Source organism: Nanorana parkeri, unplaced genomic scaffold (genome assembly GCF_000935625.1).
Source record: "Nanorana parkeri isolate BGI_ZX_2015 unplaced genomic scaffold, ASM93562v1 scaffold431, whole genome shotgun sequence".
Classification (NCBI taxonomy): domain Eukaryota; kingdom Metazoa; phylum Chordata; class Amphibia; order Anura; family Dicroglossidae; genus Nanorana; species Nanorana parkeri.
Genome location: NW_017306699.1, coordinates 792,976 through 818,238, shown reverse-complemented (window position 1 = coordinate 818,238; position 25,263 = coordinate 792,976). Strand labels below are relative to the sequence as shown.

General features: G+C 42.9%; 2 protein-coding genes across 2 annotated transcripts; both read right to left on the bottom strand.

Moving 5' to 3' along the window:
* Positions 1 to 3,365: 3,365 nt before the first annotated feature.
* Positions 3,366 to 15,846, bottom strand: AMER1 (APC membrane recruitment protein 1). Its single transcript, XM_018560087.1, has 3 exons — positions 15,694 to 15,846; positions 9,890 to 10,042; positions 3,366 to 6,716 (listed from the first exon to the last, which is right to left on the bottom strand). The coding sequence occupies exon 3, from the start codon at positions 6,620 to 6,622 to the stop codon at positions 3,377 to 3,379; it is 3,246 nt and encodes a 1,081-aa protein (XP_018415589.1). The 5' UTR covers positions 6,623 to 6,716; positions 9,890 to 10,042; positions 15,694 to 15,846; the 3' UTR covers positions 3,366 to 3,376.
* On the bottom strand, positions 10,392 to 24,426 carry LOC108789929 (ankyrin repeat and SOCS box protein 12-like). Its single transcript, XM_018560074.1, has 5 exons — positions 23,644 to 24,426; positions 20,254 to 20,426; positions 19,773 to 19,935; positions 15,694 to 15,843; positions 10,392 to 10,474 (listed from the first exon to the last, which is right to left on the bottom strand). Exons 1-5 carry the CDS (start codon positions 24,395 to 24,397, stop codon positions 10,392 to 10,394), a joined length of 1,323 nt encoding a protein of 440 aa, XP_018415576.1. The 5' UTR covers positions 24,398 to 24,426.
* Between the last annotated feature and the right edge of the window lie 837 nt (positions 24,427 to 25,263).

The window sequence follows — 25,263 nt, the reverse complement described above, 5'->3', positions numbered from 1 at the left end:
ACGCTAGCAATCTGCTCCCCAGAGGATAATAAATGAGATGACTTTCTCAGAGGAACTCCCACAAACATCTCATGTCTTTAAAAGAAAAAAAAAGCACCATCAGCCTTCTCAAAGCTTATCAAATGATTTACAACAGACAAATGGCTGGAAGCAAGTTTCTTTATTGTTTTCAGGTTCCACCATCATTAAAAAATAACACCAGTAATAAATTACACATCCATCTGTACAACTTTGAATTTTTATATACTGTATATAAAAAGACAACACATATTTTAGTGTTACCAATTTTAGATGTGAAAGATACCAATGTGGCAAAGAATGGACACCAAGATGTATCCTGTGAGCAACATGCTTTGAAATAAGCTGCTTTAACTTAAATGTAAGCTGAGATTTGGCATTACTTCATTGGTCTTTGTTGAAATACTATATATACTGAGATGTATTTCAAACCAGCACAGATAAATAGGGTAGTTTTGTTATTAGCAATTGCAGTAAACAAATTTTAATAAAGAAAGAAGACAGCCAAGATGCTGTAAGGTGGTCTGGGAAACTCCATTTTAATCAAACTAGGATGTCCAATGGAAAACTTGAAAGTTCCATATTTGTTGAAAAATTTAATAAAATTGCTGGTCTGGCAGTTACTTGGCATTATGGTAAATTTAGGCCATACAAAATTATTATAGTCATAGTGCCGTTAGCAATGCTCAGTGCAGAACTCCTAGTAAACAGCAAAATATGTAGATGAATTACACAGACACTGTTTAACATGCCAAATGATTTGTATGTCCGGCTATCCAGTCCTGAGATCTACACAGCTCTACCAGAAACCACAGCTCTGTCTAGAAGGGCAGGGAACCTATTTTTTGTCTGCTTTAGTTCCATGACACTTGCCTGCCTTATCCACACACACTGCCTGTGAGTTGAGAGGGAAATGGGAAGCAACAGACTGATTAGCTCATCTCTGTCACTCTTCTCTATCCTCCTATCATGTTCCTGGTTGGTACCCAAGCACTGCAGTACAATTGACTGGCTGTTTGTGTTGCTTTTCCCTTTCCCAGTTTGAGTTCTGCTGTACAGGGACTGCAAGAGGCTGTGACAAAGTCTAATTCAGATACTTGTGCTGAAATACACTTAATGAAAAAGAAAAAAAAAATACAGAGTTGCATTAGTGTCTTTTAATATCTGCTTGGAGTACAGTTTTACTATATAACACACTAAATAGAAGCCACATCATTCAAAGTCAAAGCTGGGCTTGTTTACAATGCTATAGGTTATTTCACGTGTGAGCCAATTGAGTCCGACTTCCACATCAAATGACATCCATAGCAACATTACATTTGCTTGTAGTGGGCATCACCCAGTAAGTGGAGCATGTTTTCCTGAACCCCTTTCTCCCAGACAAGTGCCAGGGTTACTACTTTGTAGCCATAGCCAGACAGCTTGGCTAGGGCCAGTTCTTTAAAATATATTGAAACCTGCAAAAGATAAGCACTATATGTGGGGGATAACATTTCCAGAAAACAATGCTAATTGTTCCATGTTATTTTCTAGACAGCTACAGTTCCCCTTTCAAATGTTTGGACAAACTAAAGCAAACAGCTTATACTAAAAATCTCACTTTGATGGATATTTTAGTGGAGGTTTAGCAACGTATTATTCACCTGGGGGGTAATAGGTGGTTTCCCCTTTGAGGCTAACAAATACTAATTAAGAACCACAGAATACAGCTTCTCAGAACTGTTATTTATCTGCCCAGGGATTACAGCACCAAAAGCTTAGAAAAAAAGTTTGTCAGATAAAGCCCTAGTGCTAACAGGCAACCCGACACGAACACTTAAATAAAAACTGTACTTCTGCAAAAATTATGCTTTAAAATGACTACCACTCAAGGCCTTATACTGGCCTGCCCACAGTTCTGGCAGGTGAACATTATGCAGCCCACTCTCCTGTGCACACATGGACAAAATCCCATTCCTTCCAATGGAGAGCCCATCTATCATGCAACTCAATGCAAGACAACCTCTACATAGGAATGAATGGCATTGGTCTGCGCATGGCCAGAAGAGCTCTGGACTAGCTGGGTTTCCACTGGCACACTGGCAGCTATGCAAGTCTCCACAGCATGGATCTGCCATTATTACGGGATAGAAGAACTTGGGGGGGTTTGGGGAGTCATTTCAAGGATAACATAAAAAACAAAAAGTTATCCTTTATCCTATTCTCTCCTGAAGCTTAAAAATTTACCCAAACCTTAAAAATTACCTTTAATACTCAAACAGTGTATATGTGGGTGTTTTAAGCATATGCACACTCCTTTTCTAGGTTGCAGGCACGTCAAGGTACTTGCACACCTTTCTCACTGCTTTGTGGTGTACTCCAGTAACCTGAAATCTTGGCATGATCTATAAAATAAATGGTTACCGGAGCTTGCATGATAGTATCTAAACCCCTTTACACTACCTACATATTGGCCATTTAGACCACCATCTCACTGCAACAGAGTACCTCAAGATTTCAGATCAGTGGGGCACTCAAAAAAAAAAAAAAAAAAAAATCAGAAAAATCAGTGCAGCCACCACATCTAAGGCTGCAAATGTTTGTTTTTGGGTTTAGATACACTTTTGGTGTTCCAGACATTCAAGAATCATTATGTAAAGGAATTTGTATAGTGCTTTAATTAAAGTTTAAAAAAAAAAATCCTACAGTTGAAGTATGCAGGCAATCTGAACTCAAAATCAAGCATGGAGTGCAAAAAAGAGGTCTAAAAAAATGCTAAAGCACATTGGGCTTGTGTGCTCACCAAGTACAGATGCATTACAGTGGCTCTTTATTTATTTTGCCATGTATTTTGTATTTGTATTTCACTTAGCATCAGCAACATGTGTACCAGGGCTTATGCCAAAGTCTGTTAAGTAAACGTGCAAAATATAAAACGCACTGCATAGGAAAATGAGTAATAAAATTCTACTCCTTGAGAGTATTGTTTTGCATTTTGATTTACATTTTTAGGCTGCTGGGTGTCTATGCCACAAGTCGTGTGAGTGGCATGGCAATGCCAGGGCTGTCACATAACTTGTATTATTCATGAAAGGGACATTCTAGGAATAAAGCACTGCGGTGTTTTTTTCCATTGCATTGCAAGTTTAGAAGCAAATAAAATAAGCAACTAAGTGACACATTTCCAACAGTGAGTTTACCATTCATAGGTAAAGGAAACATTAAAAAGTATTGAAAAATGTGTAAAATAATTGTACTACATTCGTTCATTTGTGGATGGGCTAGTCTCCAAGTCATTTTGTATTTCTTTTCATATTCTCATTTCACTAATGCAGGACGTTTAATTTATATAAACAAAAATCTTGGCAGTGTGCATTAATTAGCCATTTGAACATTCACTGTAATTATTACTCCAATCAATGGGTGATGTATCCCTGTGCTCCAAAATGCCTTTCTTGGAAGGCCCAGACCTTTCCACGAAGTCCAACTGTAGATAATAGTCCTTTTTGTGCTGCTGGGGCATTGCTTGTGTAACACCAACAGGTTTGGTCTTAATTTGCTTATAAGCTGCATCATAATCACACTTGAACTGTGTATCTACACCCCTTTGTTCCTCCAGAGGTAACACACGAGCAAGCTTTTTTGTAGTGTTATCTCTGGAGTATCGGCAGGATTTGGAATCCTCTTGAGGCTGCCTAGTGTTATACTGCACAGTCTCTGTAGTGGTGTTTCCAATCTCCCTGCGATCTAGTGGCAGCTGGCTACTGGTGTTGGAACCCAGCAGTTCCCTGTTATAGCCCTGCTTTGGAGACAGAACTGGTGTATAGGCTTCAGACTTTTCATTTGCCAGAACAATTTGCCCCAACATTTTACACCCGTTAAACCTTGCTTTGTCTCCATTTGCACAGCGATCTTCACACTGACTAGAATTCTTTCTATCCTCCCAAGGGGTGAGCAAATCGTAGGATTTCAAGCCACTTTTAGACATATGTATTCCACCAAGCTCAAGCTCCAAGCTTTCTGTGTCTAATGACTTGCTTCTTCTGTTAACAGAAAGTGGAACTGGCTTAAAAGGACTCAGCTTATACTGCTCAAGGTGACGAGGAAGGCTGGTCACTCCCCAAGTATAATTGTTGAAAGACTGATGGGAGTCCATCTGTAATAAGTGTTCATCACATTCAGCCAAAGATTCCTGTACATAACTGTGGTCAAAAGTCTCAAAGGATGATACAACCTCTCCATCTGGACTTAGATCAACTTGCTGCTCACATTCACCTTCATTTTCAAAATCAACTACATCAAAAGTGATCATAGTTGGAAGAGCATTTAAATTGTGATGAAATGATGTACTAGAACCAGCACCGCCAAGTCTTTCAGAAATACTTGAAAATAACATGCCATTATCAGCAAAGTCTACTGCTTGCTCACATTCATTTTCTGCACTGTAGTTAGACAGGCAGGTAAATTCAGAACTAAATACATTGTGGACATGATGCATAGGTGAAATACTAGAATTGGAAAGTTTGGGAGTAGTTGCCAACTTAGTGTCACTCTGGTCTCGAGCTTCAAAGCTACCAACATTCAACTCAAAACCAGGATTCTCAACAAGGCCATTTCCATCCACATGATGTATGTAACTTCTGTGGTAATCAGAGTCTGGTAAAGGGGTTTCCTGATGGTCTTTCCAAGTCTGTTTCCCAGTTTCCGTATGCTGCATTCCTTTGTCACCAACATCTTTGCTAACATTTTGTTCTCTTGTAAGGCAGCCCTTGCTCCTGCCCAATAAGTGAACAGCCCTGATATCACATTCAATTTGGTTTTCTTTGGAAAAAGTATCTTTATTTATATGTCCTAATCCTTTCAATGCTGCTTCTCTTTGCATTTCCCAGAACAGCAGCTGTTTTTGAATTACTGCCAACCGTTCCTCTTCTGTTTCAGTTGCACCTTTTTTGCGCTCTCCATCCTGGCTTAACCCACTGTTTATGGGAAGATTGAAATCAAAAAAGTGATCAAATATTTCAGAACATAGTGTTTTACTCTCATACAAAGACTCTCCACCAGGTGCAGGACTCATGAGACTGTCATCTGGCTCATAAAACTCATAAAGTGCATCTCCACTGTAGCTGTCTCTTGGAAGACGTTCTTTATGAGAAAATCTTTCTCCACCATCATCATCTGGTCCAGGTGTGGTAGAGTCATAGTACCCTTCATCACTATTTGGTGCAGACACTTGATGGTCACTTTGGGGAGTCAGTAACTCTGCGCTGCTTAGAACAGTTCTATCAACGAAGGCATCTTCTGCACCAACTGAATAAGCATGTGGCTGCAGTTCAGTATAACCCTTGGACATCTCTTCATGTACCTTTTCTTCCAGTTCATAGCTTGCATCAACTTCATTGCCATCTTCCAAAAGTCTCTGAAGGTACTCCTCTTCCATGTCATCTGGTGTTGCCATCTCCTCTCCCCCTCCTTGATAAGTAACAAGACAAGAACTTCTCTTAGTCGTTTCCCTGCTCCTTTCTAAGGAAAGGGAAGTATCACTAATATTGTCAATGTCCTGTTCAGCAATAATATCCCCACATCCTGTAAGGGAATCAAAACTCTTCAGTGATGACACATCCTCAAACATAAGGCTGAGGTGGTCTCCAGCAGAGTTAAGAGAGGATTCTCTGTCAAGGTCAGTATTTAAAACATCAGAGGAAACTTCCGGGACTGAACTATCAGTAAGGCAGTCAGGTTTGGAAATGGTGACAGGATTTTGGTCATTAGGGAGACCTTCATTGGCTTCCACAACAAATTCCTTGGATTTCTGTGGTGTTAGGTTGGGCGGGCTTACAGAACCCTGCTGAGTCTCCTCCTCATTTTCACACACAATTGTCAGATTCCGTAAACAATCTGTGGGAACAGATTCTTCGCTCCTCCTCTTTGGTTGCTCACTGCTGCACTGCAGTTCAGCATCCTCTGATGGGTACTTATTCAATTGTTCTAAAATAACAGTCTCGGTAATATGGTCATACCTCTCACACTTGTCAGGGTCAGGAGTTTTGTTTTTCTTGTGCCTACGAATGCTGCTAAATAATCCCTTCAACCCTTTCTTAGGCCTCGGAAAGGAGAAGGATTTCTCTCCATTCATCTTTTTTTCAAAGCACTCTGTGCTGCCCATAGGAGATATATCATGGAAACTGAAATCAAGCTTAACTGGAGATGTAATTCCAGAATCTGCACTAAGAGAGCTGGGAAGAATATTGCCTGTCTTACATAGGTCATGTCCATGATGCCTGTTGATAGAATGATCAGAACAGCCCTTCTTTCCATCATCCCCAGGTACATCACTGATGCCGTCATGGGTCTTGCTTTTGCTCATTGATTTTCTAGCATTTCCTTTTCCTAATCCTTTGTGCTTTCCTCCAAAGAAGCTGGGTAAAGTGACGATGCTCCTTTTTCCTCCAAAGAATTTGAATGGAGTTTTTTTCTGCTTCCCTTGAGTTTGTTGTTCCATACATGACTGTGTAGAGTGCACATCCACCTTGGGGCACTCTCCATCATTGTGACCCTCATCTTGTTTTGCACAGATGGAAGAGGACTTTCTAGCATTTTTTTCTTGGCAACTTCTGCCAGTTTCCATGACAACTGTTATACATCAAAAATGAGTGCTGGTTTTAAGAGCGGGATTGTAGAGGCACTGGAATTTGGTTAACATAAAAACATTCTTTGCAGACCTAGGGGGAAAAAAAACAAAAAAACTTAAGACACTTGCACATAATGTTTCCAATAGATCACAAAATTATCGCTCCCAGTAAGATAAATCTGAAATAAATGTAACAGTTAATGGACATCTTTTCTTTCATAGCCCATTTTCCTGCCTTATTGCAGTACTGTAGGCACTAACTATAATCCCAAACACTAATAAAAGACAGAATACTTCTTTGCTGCCAAAACCACTTTAAAATGTAAGTGGCCGACAAGAGAGCTACAAACACAGCACTGAATGTTCTACTGCCCACATGTGTCTTTCAGAGCGATCTCGCCACTGATGGGAATGCTTAACTGTGCGACATTAGCCTGTTAGTCAAACATTCTCCATGTGCACTGTTTAATAACCCTGACTGCTTGATATTATGGGATTGGTATTCGCTTATCTCATTGGAGGCTATATAAAAAAATGGCGGCTAAAATTGGCTCAATGACACCCCCTAGTGGATTGACAAAAAGCAGCTGTGCAGGCAGTCAGGTGGTGTCGTTTAACATCAAGAGGAAGCTTTCATGCAACATCAACAGAAAGGCTCTCATGTGACCATCAAGAAGAAACTCAATGTCATCAAGGGCCAACCCTTTCCCTTACTCAGAGAGCCGCACATGTTGCATATCGCCGCAAACGGAGTGAGAGCAATAATTTTAGAGCCATTAAGGCCGGGTTCACACCTGGGCGTTTTACAGCGCTGATCGATGCGCTGTAAAACGCCCTGCAAGTGAAATCCTATTATTTCCTATGGGCATAGTTCTCACTTGGGCGTATTTCAGCGTGTCGGAACGTGCTGAAAAACGCTGTATGCCCAAAGAAGTACAGGAGCTTCTTTGGGGCGTATTTCCGCGCGTATCCATTAGGATACAGCCGGATAGCCCTCGTAAACGCACGTTTGACGCGCGTTGTGGGCTGCAAATCGCGGTTAAAACATGCACCGCAAAACGCGCGTCATACACGCATATTTCGAACGCCTAGGTGGGAACCCAGCCTAAAGGAGTACTATGAGGCGAGTGCTTTTCCCTCACCTCATAGTTCTAGCCGACCTGTGACAATGAGACTGTCACAGGTCGACTCAGTAGATCGCGAAGTGAGCGAACACATACCGGTGTTCGCTCACTTCTCGATCCTGTCACGGCACAGAGCCGTGACAGGGGAGGGACTGGATTCCCCCCTCCAATCCGCCAGCGCTGACTGGCGGAACGGACGGGGATGGGGCAGGTACAGCTGGCTCTGCCTCTAGACAGGCAGAGCCAGCTGTCACTCACGCAGCTGGGCGGATCCAGACATAATTGTCGGGATCCGCTTCAGCTGCGGCGTCTCAGTATACAGCGAGCTACAGCTCGCGGTATACTAAGCTTAGGGTGATGGGAGGACGCTAATTTGTGTCCTGCCGTTACCCTAAGGAGAACTATGGGGAAAAGCCCTGACCCCATAGTTCTCCTTTAATCACTGATAACACTAAACTGATGAACAGTAAAAGCGTTTTAATCGTCACCTATGGGCGTTTTTTGCGGGCGCACGCTATTTAAGGCTTGACATGTTTGGTATCTATTTACCCAACGTGACCCTGACTTTTATGTTTTACTAAAAATATGGGTAAGAATAAAATGTTTTATAACATAACGTAGGGAAACTTTGGTTTTTTTTAACTATATAGTAAAAAAATAAAAAAAAATAAAAAATACCCCCCGTGGTGATTATATACCTCCAAAAGAAAGCTCTATCTGTCCCCAAACTTGATAGAGATATATATATATATATATATGACTGTAACATTGAGGAGAAATATAGAAAGATAGATATGTAGCCTAAAAAGCTCCACTGAAATTGTTTTGTTGATATTTAAATATATAGGGGTGTGGTGTCCTTGTTTTCTTCTCTTAAAATGACAGTAAAATAAAAAGAAATAAAATATTTGTTTTCTATCTTTTTGTAAAAAAAAAAAATTCTGTATCATTTTTCTTCTTGCAGTTTCTTTTATTAAAAAAATAAAACAACAATCTTAAAATATTGCTAAGCTCATCTCTACGCTCTAAATAAGAACTTAAAATATCCGTGAAACACAAATTGGATGCCATTTTTGATGTATGTATTGAACATTGGCAAATTAGTAGAACAATATTAAATGATGGCCATTTTATAGATAAACAAGCTCTCCTGCCCCATATGCGTCTGTGATTCCGCCGTACTGATTCCGAGGGAAAGGGGCAATAAGGCAGAATTGAGACAATGTATGTACATGTATGTTTTTAATGGAATCTATGGAATTGAGAATACATTTTGTACTTAAAGTATCCTTGTCTCCATGAAGAGTGCTACTGTATAGTAGCCCTGTCATATTCCTGTCTGAGAGGACACTGGTATCATAGGTTTTGTTTTAAGTTTTTGAATTGTCACAGCACCTGCTGACAATGGTGTGCGTTTATGCTAACACATGATGTGGTGACAGCGACTGTTTTTGTGTGTACGGGGTCGACTGCGGAGTTCATCAACCCTGGTGACGATCACTTTCTGACCTGAGATTGTTGTCTCGCGAGCTGTGAAATCTCTCTGCAGGGTGAGGCTGGGAGTGGTATCACCACGATCACAGTGACGGCTTGGTCCCTTTGGAACGGCGTATAGTCATGTGGTATTGACGTATAGTGGGCTCTGACTGGCACACCTATAACCGTTAGTCTTGCAATGCCTCAAGGGAATTGTAGTTCCACAACATGGAGCGCTAGAGTTGCCCATCCCTGATTTTAGTGTTAAACTAAACTGGTAAACTGCATCTGCACAATTAATATAAAATGGTTTCCAAAAATCAAATGTAATTGTGCCACAGATCTAGGTTGGAAAAGAAGTACACTATATTTCCAACTGAGAAGCCCCAGAAATAAGGTTCAGGATAGAATGAAATACAGTGTTTCCCATCCTGACCTTCTGTAGCAGGAAGCGTCTAGCTCCAACATCTGAGCCAGTAACTGCAAAAAAAAAGCAGCCATGAAGTGACTTCTAGTGCACTGTTCAAAAGATAGTGGCTTGCCTGTGGCTAAAAGAGATTGTCACTAAACTCAAAGCTTGAATTATAGAGCTCCCTGCATATCAGACAGTAAGTTATATATGCATTTCATTGTACCTCTGCACGCCAAGTTACAAGTCACTTACCATGTCCAAGAGAAGCTAACTGAAGGGCACAATGTGACACTGGGATACATAATAATCCAGATGATGCTCATTTTTATTCAAAGACTGCAGACACATTGTAACCAAAATGAATGTCACCACAAGATCCGCATTTGCTCTTGACACGTATCAGACCTATGATTAGAAACAATCAAACATAAATACAATGATGCTATACAATGCTCTTAAAAAGCACATACAGCTTATTCAAATTTGCAGTCAACATGCATGGACATGAGAAAACCATTTATTCCCAACAGGGCCAGTACACACAAGTGTGTTACTTTGGAGGTGTGTTGGACAAAAGTCTAGGATTCTGCATTTTTGCTGTGTTCACCTGTGTTCTTTTACCCAAATAATCTGAATGTATATTTATGTGTGAAAATGTTTACCCATATGTTTCTTTTGTTGCAGCCATGTCCAATAATGCAGAACTCCTAGGCCTGCTATGTGCCCCCAAACTTTACTAGATTTCAGTGTCAGCTCAGACACTTCTGGTTTGTGTGGCTCCCAGTGCCATAAAAGACTGCTGTTGGTGGTCATGGATCTGCACCGCATCATGGATCTCTAAAAAGGGAGCAGACAGACTCAAAATGACCATGCCAGCACGGATCTGCTTCCGTGCTCGGTGTGAGGAGAGTGAAAAGGAGAATGAAAAAATGGGAACTGGCAGGACCACCAGGTATGTGTGAGCAATTGAAGCACTAAAAAAAAACCGAAAAACACAAAAACAAGCAAGCTTTACAATCAGCTATAAAACATTATGACCACCGAGAGGTGAAACAAGTAACATTGATTATCTCGTTACAATGGCACCTGGAACTGGATAGGACACATTAGGCAGCAAGTGAACATTTTATCCCTGAAGTTGAAAGCAGAAAAAATGGGCCATGGTGATGGACACGGGTCAGCATGTGCACCCTGACTGCAGCCCCATACACAATAAACTGCAATGCACTGTGTTCAGACACCTTTCTATCGGAACCAGCATTTACTTTTTTAGCAATTTGAACTACAGTTGCTCTTCTATGGGACCGGACTAGGGCTAGCCTTAGCTGCCCACGTGCATCAATCTGTTGCCGGTTCTCTGGTTTTCCTTCCTTGGACCACTTTTGGTAGGTCCTAACCACTGCAGACCAGGAACACCCCACAAGAGCTGCAGTTTTGAAGTTGTTCTGACCCAGTCTAGCCATTGCAATTTGGCTCTTGCCTACCCATCACAAATTCACTCAAATCCTTAGGCTGGGCACACACCTTACAACCAATCGCAAGACTTTTGTCTTGCGATGGTTGTAAGGTAATTAAAAAAAACGTACGATCTGCCTATCTTGGACAGGCAGATCGTACCTGCGATAACCGCAATGCCGAACGGGCAGTGTGCGCTTGCGCACACCGGCCCATCCGGCTTTTATCTTACGAACATGCTACACACCCGCCGAACATCGTACGATGCTCGGCGGGTTTTCGAACATGTTCCTAAGATAAAAGTCGTGCGACCTTACAGTAGTAGAGGTCGCACAGCTTCCACACACCTTACGATAATCGTACGATCGCGGGATTTTCCGCAATTATCGTACGATCGCAAGGTGTGTGGGCACCTTTACACTTGCCCGTTTTTTTTTTTTGTTTCCATCATATCAAGGGGAAATTTTTTTTTCACTTTTTGCCCAATATACCCCACCCACTTTCAGGTGCCATTGTAATGAGATAATCAAAGTTATTCACGTCACCTTTGAGTGGTCATAATGTTACGGCTGATCGGTGTTTATATTGTACAGTACACAGACTGGAGATAATAGTTAGCAACATTCAGCGCAATAATGTGGAAGCTTCCTTTCCCCTGCCTCATCCTATACAAGATGCATCATTGCCAACTTGCTTTTAAAAGGTGCAAGCTCATCCTTCTTGAACGGTCACTGACCCACAACAAAAGTATGCATATATCAGTGGTCAGGACATTTGCTTGTTCTGGGTCAGTGACTCTCAAACTATATAATTATATAAAACTGCCAGGATCAACATTCTGAAGAACAAAGATGTAAACTAATTCTTTTTATAACTAGGTCCCTGCGGTAGCACACTGTTACAAGACTAAGGTGACCCAGACTGAGAAGGATTATTGAGATTAAAAGGAGGCAGCAGAGTGAAGCAGAACACCCTTTTGGAAATGGTATTTGGGGGCAGTCTGTGAAATGAGAGAGAGGCACATGCAGTGTTCAGTTTACTTTGAAAGAAGAGAAGGCAGACATAAAAAAGAAAACTGAGAATTGCTGTAGCCATAACAAAGATAATCTGTTGATGGGTTAGTGCAGCAGTCCTGCATTCTATGCGAGGATGGCAAAGGATCACCCACACCCCAGAGAGCAGAGTGCCATTTGCCAGGGAAGGAACATGGCAAGTATAGATGCTTATTTGGTTCCTAGACACAGCAACCCATGCAACCCAGTGTGGTGGAGCCCTATCGCAAGGGTCATTTCTAATTTAAACCGGAGTTCAGCTTCAAATAATGGACTGAGCCTCATCAACTGTCATGGATTTTTCTGTATTTCACCGGGGAGCAAAATGCATGGAGCCAAAAATCTCCACCATATCCACTCACTGCAAAAGCATCCTGCATTTGGCTGCACTGAAGACACAAGGAAGCCACTATCGTGGAACTTTTTTTGAAAATATTAGTTGCATGGCCTCTCTCAGTACAGGCTTCCACTAAACAAAAGATAACCTTTGCATCAATAAAGTGTAGTAAATGATGTGCTCTGTTACATGTAAATGGTCCTATTTAGTCTTTACGGCCAAAGCAGTGTTCTACGGCTGCAGCTAGAGCTGCAGCTAACTTGGATGCGGGCAGGTCTGGCAGCGGCGAGCGTGAGGTGGGGAGGAGGTGGGGCGCGCAGCGTGTGTGGAGCCGAACAGGGCCAACCAATCAGAAGCCGATTAATCGATTATTGAAAAAGTTGACAACTTTTTCAATAATCGATTATAATCGATTATGTCGATTAGTTGTTGCAGCCCTAGCTGCAGCTAACCATTATTTTGTCTGCCCAAGAACTGCCACATACCACTGCAATCCCCTACTCTCAACGCAAGTGCAGGTCCATAGGGGTGCGCGTTCCCTGGCTCTGACGCAGACAGGATCCATCCTGTCAGCGTACAAGTACGCTCACCCGCACAGATGTGCAGGGCGGGTGAGAGTGTGGGGGGGGGGGCATACGGCCACGTAGTCCCATAGAGAAGGACGGGGGCTGCGTACTAAATCACACGCAGCACCTGTCCTTCCCGGAAGATGCCCGATACAGCTGTGCACGGAGCACGGAGCTGTACGTGCCAGCCGATTCCAGTGTGAATGAGGCATTAAGAGTAAAGATTGTGCATGAGCTTGGTGCTAAGCGAGTTCAACTGAGCAAGTCGGTCAGCGACACATCCCCCTCCTGGCCCAATCAGCTGTCGCCGGCCATTCTCCAACCCTTTGTTACATGTAACGTACGAGGAATGCCCCAGCCGCAGCTGATTGAGCCAGGAGAGGGATGCGTCACTGACAGATTTGCTCAGGACAACTCGCTTAGCACCAAGCACAATGATTACTCTTAGGGCTCATGCAGTGTGCGATTCCCAATAATCCCATGCACATCCCTAGACTTAAGGGCCTGTACACACAACGTCCGTTTTCTGTGCTGACCTGATCCGTACGCTCCTGCACTAAAAATGCATCCCAATGTATCCCTATGTGTTTTATGGGCTACAGTTCTCACGTGTGCAGTCCGTTCAGGTTACGACAGAAAAAATACTGCATGTCACATTTTGTACGGTCAGGAAGCGCAAAACGCATCAAAAACGCACTGCAATGCAGCTAACATACTGACAGCCCCACTCTAGGGGGGGAAATTTTTTTTTTTTTTACTGGAACGCATCAAAAACACGACCAAAACACATAGCACCGCGTCTGCAGATCCGCACCTGATCCGGACCTGAAAATCATGTGAACAGGGCCTAAGCAGTGCAGAAGGAATGATTATCCTTAGGGCTCACCTTCATTGGGGGCACAAAGTGCCAACTGCATACTGCTTAGTGTGCACCAAACCCACGCACACCCCTACTTAATACCTGAATGAGGACACAGATTTGAGAGATCCAGTGCCCCACACCTTTCTCCTTCCAGTAATAAAAGCTGAAACTCTCCCAAACCAGGAAAAAAAAGAAGACTTAAGACTGTAAAGCTCACCACGCATGCTACAGTCTGATTGTACAATCTTCCAACAGGCAAAGCCCTGCCTGACTGGATATGGATTGATTAGAAGGATAAGGTAGGTGCTCACATGACATGGTTTTGGTAAATGTTATTGTATGGTCAGATCGTAAGGTATTCTTATCTTCATAATGGAAACATAACTCAAAATGATCCAAGTGACACTAAATGTACTTGGGAATATACTGCAGTCAATATCAAATCTTCTCTATTCTCTCATATAGAACAAAGCTTCCATGTTCATTACTGATGATTGCACAGCAAACATGACCACAATGCTCAGTTGTGCCAACTATCCCTATACGATGACAACCACTGAGCTTCTCACCGTGTCCCAGCATTATGTGCACAGTGCAATAAAATGTACAGCGATCAGATTGGAGGATGGCCATATGACGGTACATGACGCAGCTTTGTACAGTCCACCATTCCTCTGCTGCAGAAAATTACTATGAAAACATTCATGGAGAGTTTGTATCTTGTTATGTCAGATTCTTCTATTCCTCAGTCACATGATCATCACAGACAAACATCCTAAACATAGGTCATGTCTGCATACACTTGTCTAAGGGTCTGTTCACACCAGCAGGCACGGGTTATGGATCGCATAACATGCATGCTATGTATGAGCGGAGCGATGCCTTGTTACAATGCTTTGCAGTGTTTACTTTTTATCTTTAAAAAAATGACACTTCATTTTACATAGTGATGCAGCACATTGACACACATCTCTGTAAGGGGTGCAGGAATGCAGACATGTATGATGTGAACAGGACAATTGCTTTCGCAGTATCCATGCATTACCCCCAGGCTGATCAATGCATCTGGTGGGAATGAGCCCTAAAAGTGATTTCCAGGGATATGTCACCCAGCCAGGACCTGAACCAACCTATGGCAGATCTATAAACACAGAAACCCATACATTTCACATCCTCAAAGTACAATGAAAGCACAAGAAACCTTTTCTGTCTGTGCCCCATTAGAGATATTCACTCTCTCTAATTGTCCTGATCACCAGTGGCACCAGATATGAAAGTGATGGGTAAAGCCAAAATTCTGAGTTGCCACCAGAACAGGAACAGAGAGGAAATCTTACAATGGGGGACACTTGTTCCCATGACAACGATGAGAGGATTAACTCCCATTTAAAAGATATCCTCTCACTTCCTTTGGAGTCTACAGGACAGGAAGTGACATTTCCCTATTGGGACACAGGTGGCAAAAATGAAATGCTGCAAGAGTTTTATTTCTTCTTTACCCAAAATGAAAACACAGATCTACTTTGAGTGTTATGAATGGAATAACGAGCCAGATGCAGTCTGCAGAAAAGGAAGATTTCATGGAGCGCTTTGCAAGGGGTAGACTGTGAAATCAGACACCCCCCCCCCTATTGGGGGTCCCTGCACACAGCGAAGGGTGTCTATTGATGAGAACGGTGCCATGTTGTAATCCGCAGCACAATGAGCCCCGTGTGTGTGTGTACGCAGCTATCACAGACATACAAGTCTCCCCCAAGCTCAGGTATTTGTAATACATTCCTCACCTGCAGCGCTTCGCTCTAGGCCCCGAGCCTCCGCCGTCTCCTGCTCTCGGCGCTCCGGACTCCAGCGTCCCTTCTCGGCAGATTGATGCTCCTGTACCAGCGCGGCCTCTACCTGCCCACCTCCTCCCACTACTGCGGTTACTGGCAGCCCTGCGGACCAATCAGCGCGTTCACTAACAACCGCTTACACGCAGAGGATAATCCAATGACCAACAAATCAGGGAGGAGAAAACAGTCGGCTCATTGGCGCATTCTAAAATTGACTGCCGAGGCAGCCAATCAGAGAAGAGATGCATAGAGCGGCTCTCCGCCTCTTCCATTGCCACCTCTGTGCATTGTGTTGACAAGTGACACTTGCGTTTACTATGGCAGTTGTCTGTGCGGCTGTTACTACATTACGCCGAGTGTTATTTCTTTTCTGTCCATGATTTATAGAGGTCCTTACAATGCTAGGATAGGCTAATATATGGACCCGGGGACGTCCTACTTGCTTTGTACTGTGGAGATGCAAATCATGTGTGTGATGTAGTGTCGCCTCTCCCTCAGTTCTCTATGAAAGGGTTATATATCAGACATATGACATGATGAAATGCAGGGCTTGTCCTAAGGTTGTTTGCTTTCTCTGCTGTTTACCTCCCAAGTGAGATTATTTTATATTAAATGACAGAGATTGGAAATTTTATGAACCAAATTGTCAGCAAAATGCTTATAAATTATATAGAGATTAAAAATTGTTTTGTTAAACATATGCCGTCATTATGTGATAGGACTCACATTTTATAAAAGATAGGAATTCATTTATTGTTGTGTTAAATTATAGGTGGAGCGGAGAGCGATGGTGATTTAGGCTGCGGAGTTGGAGTACAAGATCAATCTACAACTTGGTGGCTATATCCATAGTCCACCACCTGATGGCAGGCACCTCTGGTCTCATTCCCTTCCCTTCCCTACAGTTAAATGGTTGCCGATTCACTTCCGCCCAATTGTGGGACGCATGTGTCGGGCAGGCGCAAAGGGCTGGCAGGGCTGTGTATGATATCACAACTGATGTTGTGATAAATGTATTTAGTTGCTTACAATATTCTTTGTTTACATTTTGCTGGCCTCTAGATTCTGCGGAATGTAAACAAAGGGGAGCAACAGCCAGCCTGCTATTGGCTATTACAATTTGCAATAGCGGGCTGGCTATTGTACACGCCCACTGAGAAGAGGAGCGAATCTGAGCGAGAACTTTCTGCCTCAGGTCCACTCCTCTGCTCAGTGGGCAGGGTTTTAATAGAGGTTTTGCAATTTGAAATAGCCAATAGCAGTCTGGCTATTGCTTCCGGCTGCTTATAAATGCATAAGCTAGCCAGCAGCTGAATGGGGTGGTGGTTGCTTGAGAGTTACGAATAACTCTCAAGCAACCAGAAACTACAGTTCCCATTATTGAGTGTTATATACAAAATAACAAGTAACACTTTTTCCTTTCATCTTATGACATATAGTGTGTATATAGGGAAACTATTTGGGGTACCTCTAGCAAATTATATGGTAACTGTTTTACACACAATTTCAGTGACAATGACCTTGCCTGTAGGTGTCAGCAAGGTGCACTGTTAAGCTTGCCATACATTATTCGAATTTACGCCGGTGCTTGATGAGCCGCTGATCAAAAGAGCCGGTCTGAAAATTTTTGAACAAACAGCAGGCAGCCAATGAGCTGCCAGTGAAATGGGGAAGCAGGTGTACCCCTTCACAGAAGAAAACTGTAGTACCTTTTGGCCTGGTAACACCAACGTATGTGATCATGTTAGCTTTGAATGTGTTACTGGCTGGAAGATGGCTTCACGGACTGTCCCGTCTGATTGCACTAGCACGACTGTAAAATGGGGAAGCAGGCGTACCCTTTCATGGAAGACAGACAGTACACATGTAGGCCTGGAAACACCATTCTACACTTGCAGTAGTGGTAAGTGTGACGATTTCTCACAAATAGCTTAGAATGTGTGACCGGCTTAAAGAGATTCCATCTGAATTACGAGACACGCGTCTCTGATGGTAAGGATTACCTGAAAAGGGCTTGCAAGAGTCACATGCGACTTGTGTAAAAAAAAATGTAACTATATCTGGTATGGTACTACGGACACCAATACACACACAATAGGGCCCTATTCATATCTGTAAGTTTAGGTGCAATTAGGGATCAGGAACTTGTGTTTTCCTGCAGCAAGAAAGCCTAATCTGGCATTTACAAGTAACAGCTGTCACCCATTCAAGTTAAAGGAGAACTATGGGGTCAGTGTTTTTCCCCATAGTTCTCCTTGGGGTAACGGGAGGACACAAACTAGCGTCCTCCCGTTACCCTAAGCTCAGTATACCGCGAGCTACAGCTAGCGGTATACTGAGACGCCGCACCTGGAGCGGATCCCGACTTAGATGACGGGATCCGCCCAGCTGCGTGAGTGACAGTTGGCTCTGCCTATCTAGAGGCAGAGCCAGCTGTACCCTCCCCCGTCCGTTCCGCCAGTCAGCGCTGGCAGATCGGAGCGGGGAGAGGGGAATCCAGCCCCTCCCCCTGTCACGGCAGAGAGCCGTGACAGGATCGAGAGGTGAGGGAACCCGGTATGTTTTCCCTCACCTCCCGATCTACTGAGCCGACCTGTGACAGTCTCATTGTCACAGGTCGGCTTAGAACTATGAGGTGAGTGGAAATCACTCATGTCATAGTTCTCCTTTAATGATCAGGTGACAGCCACTGCATGTAAACGCCTGCACACCGCATGTAATGATGTGATATGATTACATGCGGTTAGAAAACACTCTCCCTGGATGCACAATCGATGCGTCCAGGAAGAGTGATTGATTCCTAACCAAATTCATATATCTTGTAATGTGGGCCTATAAGGGACGTTTCACTTACTATGAAGGACTTTTCTTTTAATAACTTTTTGATTTTATTTTGTATATGGAATTAAATGTTCTAGGTTTTCTGTTTCCTCTGTATGGACTACTGTTAAAACCCCACTTTTGCTGTTTTTGAATGATATTTGCTCTAATTTGGGGGTGAGGTGCCCTTTACCTGGGTGCCACTTATTTTGTGGGCATTGGAGTTGTTGCATAGATGAAACTCTCCTGGTTTGCTTGCTAAGCCACTCTGTGATAAACCTGAGGCATTATAGACGCAGAAAAGACCTCCGAGCAGGCGCAGTGAAATATGGCGCATAGTCAGCAGCTGGAGGCAGTGTATGTGAAACAAATTAGATTTCTTCTCAGAAAAGATGTAGAAAACGTTACGTGGGATACTTTCCAAATGACAAGCCGCCAAACCATCCACAGACAGTCCAGTGACTTGGCTCTCGTAGAATGGAAAGTATTATTTGCTGATCCAAAGAGTTTGTGTAAAATATTCACCCTGCAATGTACTCACAGGCGATGGAGAGGAGGGAAGGATCGACGCATATTTACACTGACCAATAAGTCGAAAATTCTGTGAGATAACAATTGCTTCCGATGGTTAGTCGTGCTGATTAATGACCCTCAGGAAGCCATTCTGCTGACCCTTCCTCAGAGACTATGCATGATTTATGGTGACTTGTTAGGGCTCATTTACGCATACAGCGGTGACCTGTGTTTTAGCGCACCGGATCAATGCAGGTCACTACTAGGACACATAGAAAACCACTGTTTTCTACGTGTCCTATTCATACCACAGCTTGCGCTGAGGAAAAATATAAACACGCAGGGTTTTAGCGGATGGGCCAGTGTAAACGGGACCTGAGGGTTCATTTATTCTCATTAACCTTGTGTTTATTTAAACGTAGGACAAATTATCTGGGATTATAAGCAAACTTTATGTTTCCCAGATCAATTTCTCCTCCGTTCAGATATACTTAAAGGAGAATTATGAGGCAAGTGATTTTCACTCAGCCTCATAATCTGAGCCGACCTGTGACAATGAAACTGTCACAGGTCGGCTCAGTAGATCGGGAAGTGAGCGAACACATACCGGCGCTCGCTCACTTCTCGATCTATCCCTACAGAGAGCCGTGACTGTCACTCACGGCTCCCAGCAGGGATTCCCCCTCCCAGGATCATACCATAGAAGATCCCTACCTTCCCACAGGCCTGCAGGAAGGAGCAGGAAGAGATTGGGATGCTGGTACACTTCAGCCATGGCCCCGACCTAACCCCATCCACTGGATCCAGGGGGAGAGAGGAGACTGGCGGGAAGTTGAGGGAGGAAGCAGGCTGCGAGTAGAACTGAGTAATGTGAGGAGAGCAGATTATGTAATGGAAATGAGAGCCGAGCACCGACTACCTTAGGGTTAACATGTACTCGAATTTTAATGGTATTCTAAAGTTTTCCTATAAACATGATGGAGATTAAAATGAATATCCAACTAAAAAGTCAATCCACTGAGTGAGCCATGCCACAACAGTTTTTTTCACCCTATATGAAGAAAGCAAGCCTTCTCAGAGCCATCATATCATTTGCAGGCTATAAGCTCCAAGCTGGTTAAGGTAGGGCTTAACAATAGATCAGCGGTAGTGTCCTTTCTTGATTCACTTGCATCACACCCTCTGATTACATATTTCTAGGTCTTGTCTTTGACAGTAACTATTGTGGTGCTGCAAGTATCCCACTATTCTATCAGGCATCTCCAGTTGGTCAATGAGATGCAGTTTTCCCATTTGCTTAAGCAGCCTCCGTATTGTCACACGGCATTGGAACATAAGGGACCCTGGGAATCCTAAAGAAAAAAAAAAACACATTTTAAGTAACTGAATTTAGCAAATTTTTTAACTTTTTGACATATACATTCATAGTATACATTAAATGACTATCTACTATGTGCCCAGTCTTACGTTGTCTGCACTCCCCTGATCCACCAATTCAGCTCCCAAAAAAGTCTATGGAAGTACAGATTTACTACAAGTCAGTTTTTGTGTATGGTACACACTTCTACCATGATAAGTGCCCAATCCTACTTTGTCTTCACTCCCCTGATCCACTAATTCAGCTCCCAAAAAAGTCTATGGAAATGCCGATTTACTACAAGTCAGTTTTTGTCTATGGCTACACACTTCTACCATGACAAGTGCCCAATCCTATTTTGTCTGCACTACCCTCATTCACCACCTCCAGTCCCCCCAAAAGTCTATGGAAATACAGATTTACTACAAGTCAGTTTTTGTGTATGGTACACACTTCTACCATGATAAGTGCCCAATCCTATTTTGTCTGCCCTCCCCTGATCTACCAATTCAGTCCACAAAAAGGTCTATGGAAATACCGATTTACTACAAGTCAGTTTTTGTCTATGGTACACACTTCTACCATGACAAGTGCCCAATCTTACTTTGTCTGCAATCCACTGCCTCAGTCCCCAAGTAAAGTCTATGAAAAGAACAACTTTCTGCAGTCAGCATTTGCATATGTCTAGAACACCACCACAATGACAGTGCTTTGGCCTGGTTACTGGCTGATCAGGTACTGAGAACTGTGGTCAAGAGTTCAGAATTCCCATTTATATTATACATGTGCACGGATAACACTGGTTTGTGATTAATGTTGGTAATGGTCTGAGATTTGTGAATTTGATACTTCTGCTATGAATTGCAGACATATATGACATAATCATGATATGTCATCTAGTTATTTACCAGGTTTGGTCATACACCTGTGGCCAATTTTGGGAAATCTAGAAGTTTGGCATGTGAGAGGTATTTTTTACTTCATGTAAAGGACAACACAGCAGACATTATGCGATAAGTAAATTAAAGACACAACTGTCATATGAGCCAATTTTTCATTATACATATTCCATAATGTAACTCACTGCACCCATAGAGAAGGTGCCACCTGGCATGCCCATGCTGATTTCCAGCAGCCCCGGTCCTAATTTGACAATCACTCCTGTGTATATGGTTAGAGATTTATATACAATCCAAATTACAATTATCACCTAAAGTAATCCTACAGTAAGTCGTTTTGGCTGCTTTCCTGAAGTCTGATCGTGACTTGACAAAGTTGACATGTGTAGGTATGAATAAATGAACGCTAGACAGATGTTAGGAAAAATAACAGAAGTTACTGTAAGAAGACGCAATGCCACCTCAGCCAAGATTTTCTATCCAGGCTTTTTGCTATCTAGAGGCAATTGCTTTCAATCCACACATGCAGCAATGATTGAATACTAAGGGGTCCACTTATAAATATTTCCATACAAGTCACACATTTTCTATTTGCATTCAGTAGGAAAAACAAGTGAATCCTGAGTGAAAGCTGTATAAAAACATGTATTAATGTATAGAATAGGCCAATATATGGCCACTTGTGAGTATATAGTTACACACATCCCTAGCAATCTTCGTTGATGTACTGTATGTTTTGATGGAAAAATGAAATGAAAGCACATTGTTTTATTTTGTGTTTCCCTCGACGGTAGATTTTCGCATTTCTGTGAAAGATCCAGATATAAACATACACATCTACTTACAGAACTCCAGGAAAAATGATTCCTAACCCTTGCAGTGGGGCCACCACCACACTGCAAGGGTTAAGTGCTTGTTTTGTTCTAGGTGCCAACATAAAACAATTATACTCACCCGAAACTGGGAGCATCTTTCCCCCTCCGCTGCAGCAGTCTAAGGTCCTTGAGTCATCAGGTTCTATGCACAGTATTTAGAACATGAGGATGCTGAGGGACACACCATCGCTGCAGTATAGGAGGTGACAGGCAAGAGGGAGTGCTGTAGGAGCCACCCGGCTCCAAGGGTCAGGCGAGTATAACTTTTTTCTTTGTACCTAGACCAAAACGAGCACTTAACCCTTGCAGTGCAGTGGTAGCCCCCACTACAAGGGTTAAGAAAAAATGTCCCTTGAGTTCTTCTTTTAAGGTTAGGAAAGCATGTTTATGTGCTGAGTAGACATCACATCTCATGATCATGATGTGTAGCCTTACACAGTGGTTATGATGGCTTAAGAAAGAGCGCTTACAGGTTTGAAATGTCGCCCTGGATTGAAGGAATAACAGATTTTCCTCTGCTGTTGGTTTTAACATGTATTATTTAAAAAGACCCATGTACGGACTGGACTACTTGTATTGGACATGTTTTGACCCCCTGAATGCTAGGGGTGACAGAGCTGACACTGGGCAGTGTGAACAGTATGTGATAGTCCTCCTGGAGTGGTGGGTAATCAGACTAAAATCACAAGACATAAATGATGAAAAATCTGAAATATCCATGCATTTTATACTGATAGCCTGGTATAAGAAGTTACAGGTCAAGCCTAGACCTGTACACAGCATTGCAGTCACCGAGGACCCTCAGGTCTATCAGTTTCACAACACTCTGGTTTTATTTACAAACAGGATATAGATTAACAGGCTTATTCAATAAAACAGAGCAAATGTAAAGCTGAGCAAAAAGCTGAATGTACTGGTAAAAGATATATAGAATGGGAGTTTTACCTGCCAAAGTTGTATTTCTGTCTATCCCCTCCTGAAATTTACACAGCTCTGTCATATATCACAGCCCTACTGGCAGGGTAGGAGACCTGATTTTTCTCTGATGCAGTTAAAAGGTTTGACTGTAGTTCTCTTTTGGGTCACAGGAGTGTATTTACTAATGTCCTCCTATGACCCAAACTCAGCATATAGTGGGCTACTGCCTGCTATATGCTGACAGCACAGAGCTGCTCTGCAGGCAGGAAAGATCACAACAATATTGTTGGGATCCACCCTACCGCCAAAGTAACAGCTGGATCTGCCTCTCTAGAGCCAAAGCCAACTGTGCCCACCCCACTGATAGTCACTGCTCTCTGCATGGAGAAGACTGTGAGCTGAGTGATCAGAGGTATGCTCAGCTCAATCTATAGAGCCGGCGTGTGACAGCTGCATTGTCCCATGCCCATCAACTAACCAGTTTCCATCATTCCCCTAGGTAAAAAAAAACCCTCTTTACCTTTTTCCCTCTCGATAAGCTTTAATGACGGACTGTCTGACAATGACATTGCATGTACATTGGGTAAATACAAGTCAGCACCAAAGTCAATGAGCAATTTCACAAATTCGGGGTGACACTGGTGTTTCAAACATATCTCGAGCACGGATTGTGGATGCTTCATTTTTTTTAAAAGTTGGAGGTCTGTACAATTATAATTTGGGTCAGCACCATAAAGAAGAAGACTTCTGAAACACTCCAAGTGGCCATACACTGCTGCAAGATATAAAGGTCCAGTACAGCCCGGGTTGGGAGTGGCTCTGTTAGCCAACTTTGCTCGGACGTTGGCATCAGCTCCATATTCAAGAAGTTCCTTAAGGATTTGGGCATTCCCTTCTCTAGCTGCTGTAAGTACAGGGGTACAGTTATTGTGGACACTGCCACGGGGATTGGCTCCAGCTTCTAATAATACTCGAACACACTCAGAATGGCCACCACTGACAGCAGCAAAGAGAGGAGTCTGGGCTTTCACATCCAGGCTGTCCACCTCTGCGCCATTGGCCAAAAGGATCTTCAGGCACTCCACAGAGCCATTCGAAGCAGCCTGTCGCAGAGGGGTCATTGGAACGCCCCACCCACTTCTGCTGTCAACATAGTTCTTATATCTGTCCAGAGATAACAACTTTGCGAGGTGTTGTGGGTCGTCCAATGACACAGCAAGATGGAGCTCTCGACTTTCCACATGATCATCCTCAAGTCCTCTGTATCTTAGCATGTGGAATCCTTCAGATGCCTGAAACAGTTCGAACACAAACACAGTTACATTCCAACCCACTGTTTCCATTTTTGCTGCCAAGGCGCTTTTTGCACATGTTATAATCCACATTTTAGGCCTGAAAATGACTTAAAACCCCAGAGAGTTATATATATTTCCTGAAAGCAGAGACCCTGTAGAATAAAATGGCGGCAAATACAAATGTTTACGTCACATGATATTAGCGCAACTCTTTATCAAACCCAAAATGTCAGTAAAAATTACACTTAAGTTGACTTTAGTGCAAGAAACACAATATAATACCCATTTTGTATGTAAAATATAAAAGATGAGGTTGTGCGGAGTAAAGAGATACCCAACATGCCAAGCTTAAAAATTGTGTGCGCCTCTGAAACAGCTACAAAATATGGTACCCCAAATTGTCCATAGGCAATGCTTCAGCGGCCTATACAGGTCATCAGTTTAGCGTTATCCATGAACAATGGCCTTAGAATTATCGCTCACTCTGGTGCATGTACTGATACCTAGCATGTGTAGCGCAATCGTCGCTTTTGTACTTAGGTTCACCTGATGCGTGTTTATGGTCTTATGCACACATTCGCGGGGGACTTCAGCTTTTTTTTTCATTTGACTTTGTTTTAAACTTTTTTTTTCTTACTTCATTGCTATCACATAGGGGGCTCACAATCCCCCTATGTGATAGCATATTAGTGGTGATAGGTTCTCTTTAAGATGACATTATACCCCAAGTGTCACCTTTCCACTTCATAGAAGCCGTTTAAGCTCAAATCAGGCTTGAATAGCTCCTAAATAACTTCTAGAGAAGCCGGGGAATGACAGCTGAGGAGGCAGATGTGATGCAATCA

What these genes read in the sequence shown, in the direction of transcription:
- AMER1 (XM_018560087.1), bottom strand. Translation starts at nt 6,622, where the DNA reads ATGGAAACTGGCAGAAGTTGCCAAGAAAAAAATGCTAGAAAGTCCTCT.
- LOC108789929 (XM_018560074.1), bottom strand. Translation starts at nt 24,397, where the DNA reads ATGCTAAGATACAGAGGACTTGAGGATGATCATGTGGAAAGTCGAGAG. An exon ending in TAGAAATATGTAATCAGAGG is followed by an intron (nt 19,936 to 20,253) that starts GTGTGATGCAAG and finishes CACATTACTCAG; the next exon opens with TTCTACTCGCAGCCTGCTTC. An exon ending in GAAGGTAGGGATCTTCTATG is followed by an intron (nt 15,844 to 19,772) that starts GTATGATCCTGG and finishes ATTGGTCCGCAG; the next exon opens with GGCTGCCAGTAACCGCAGTA.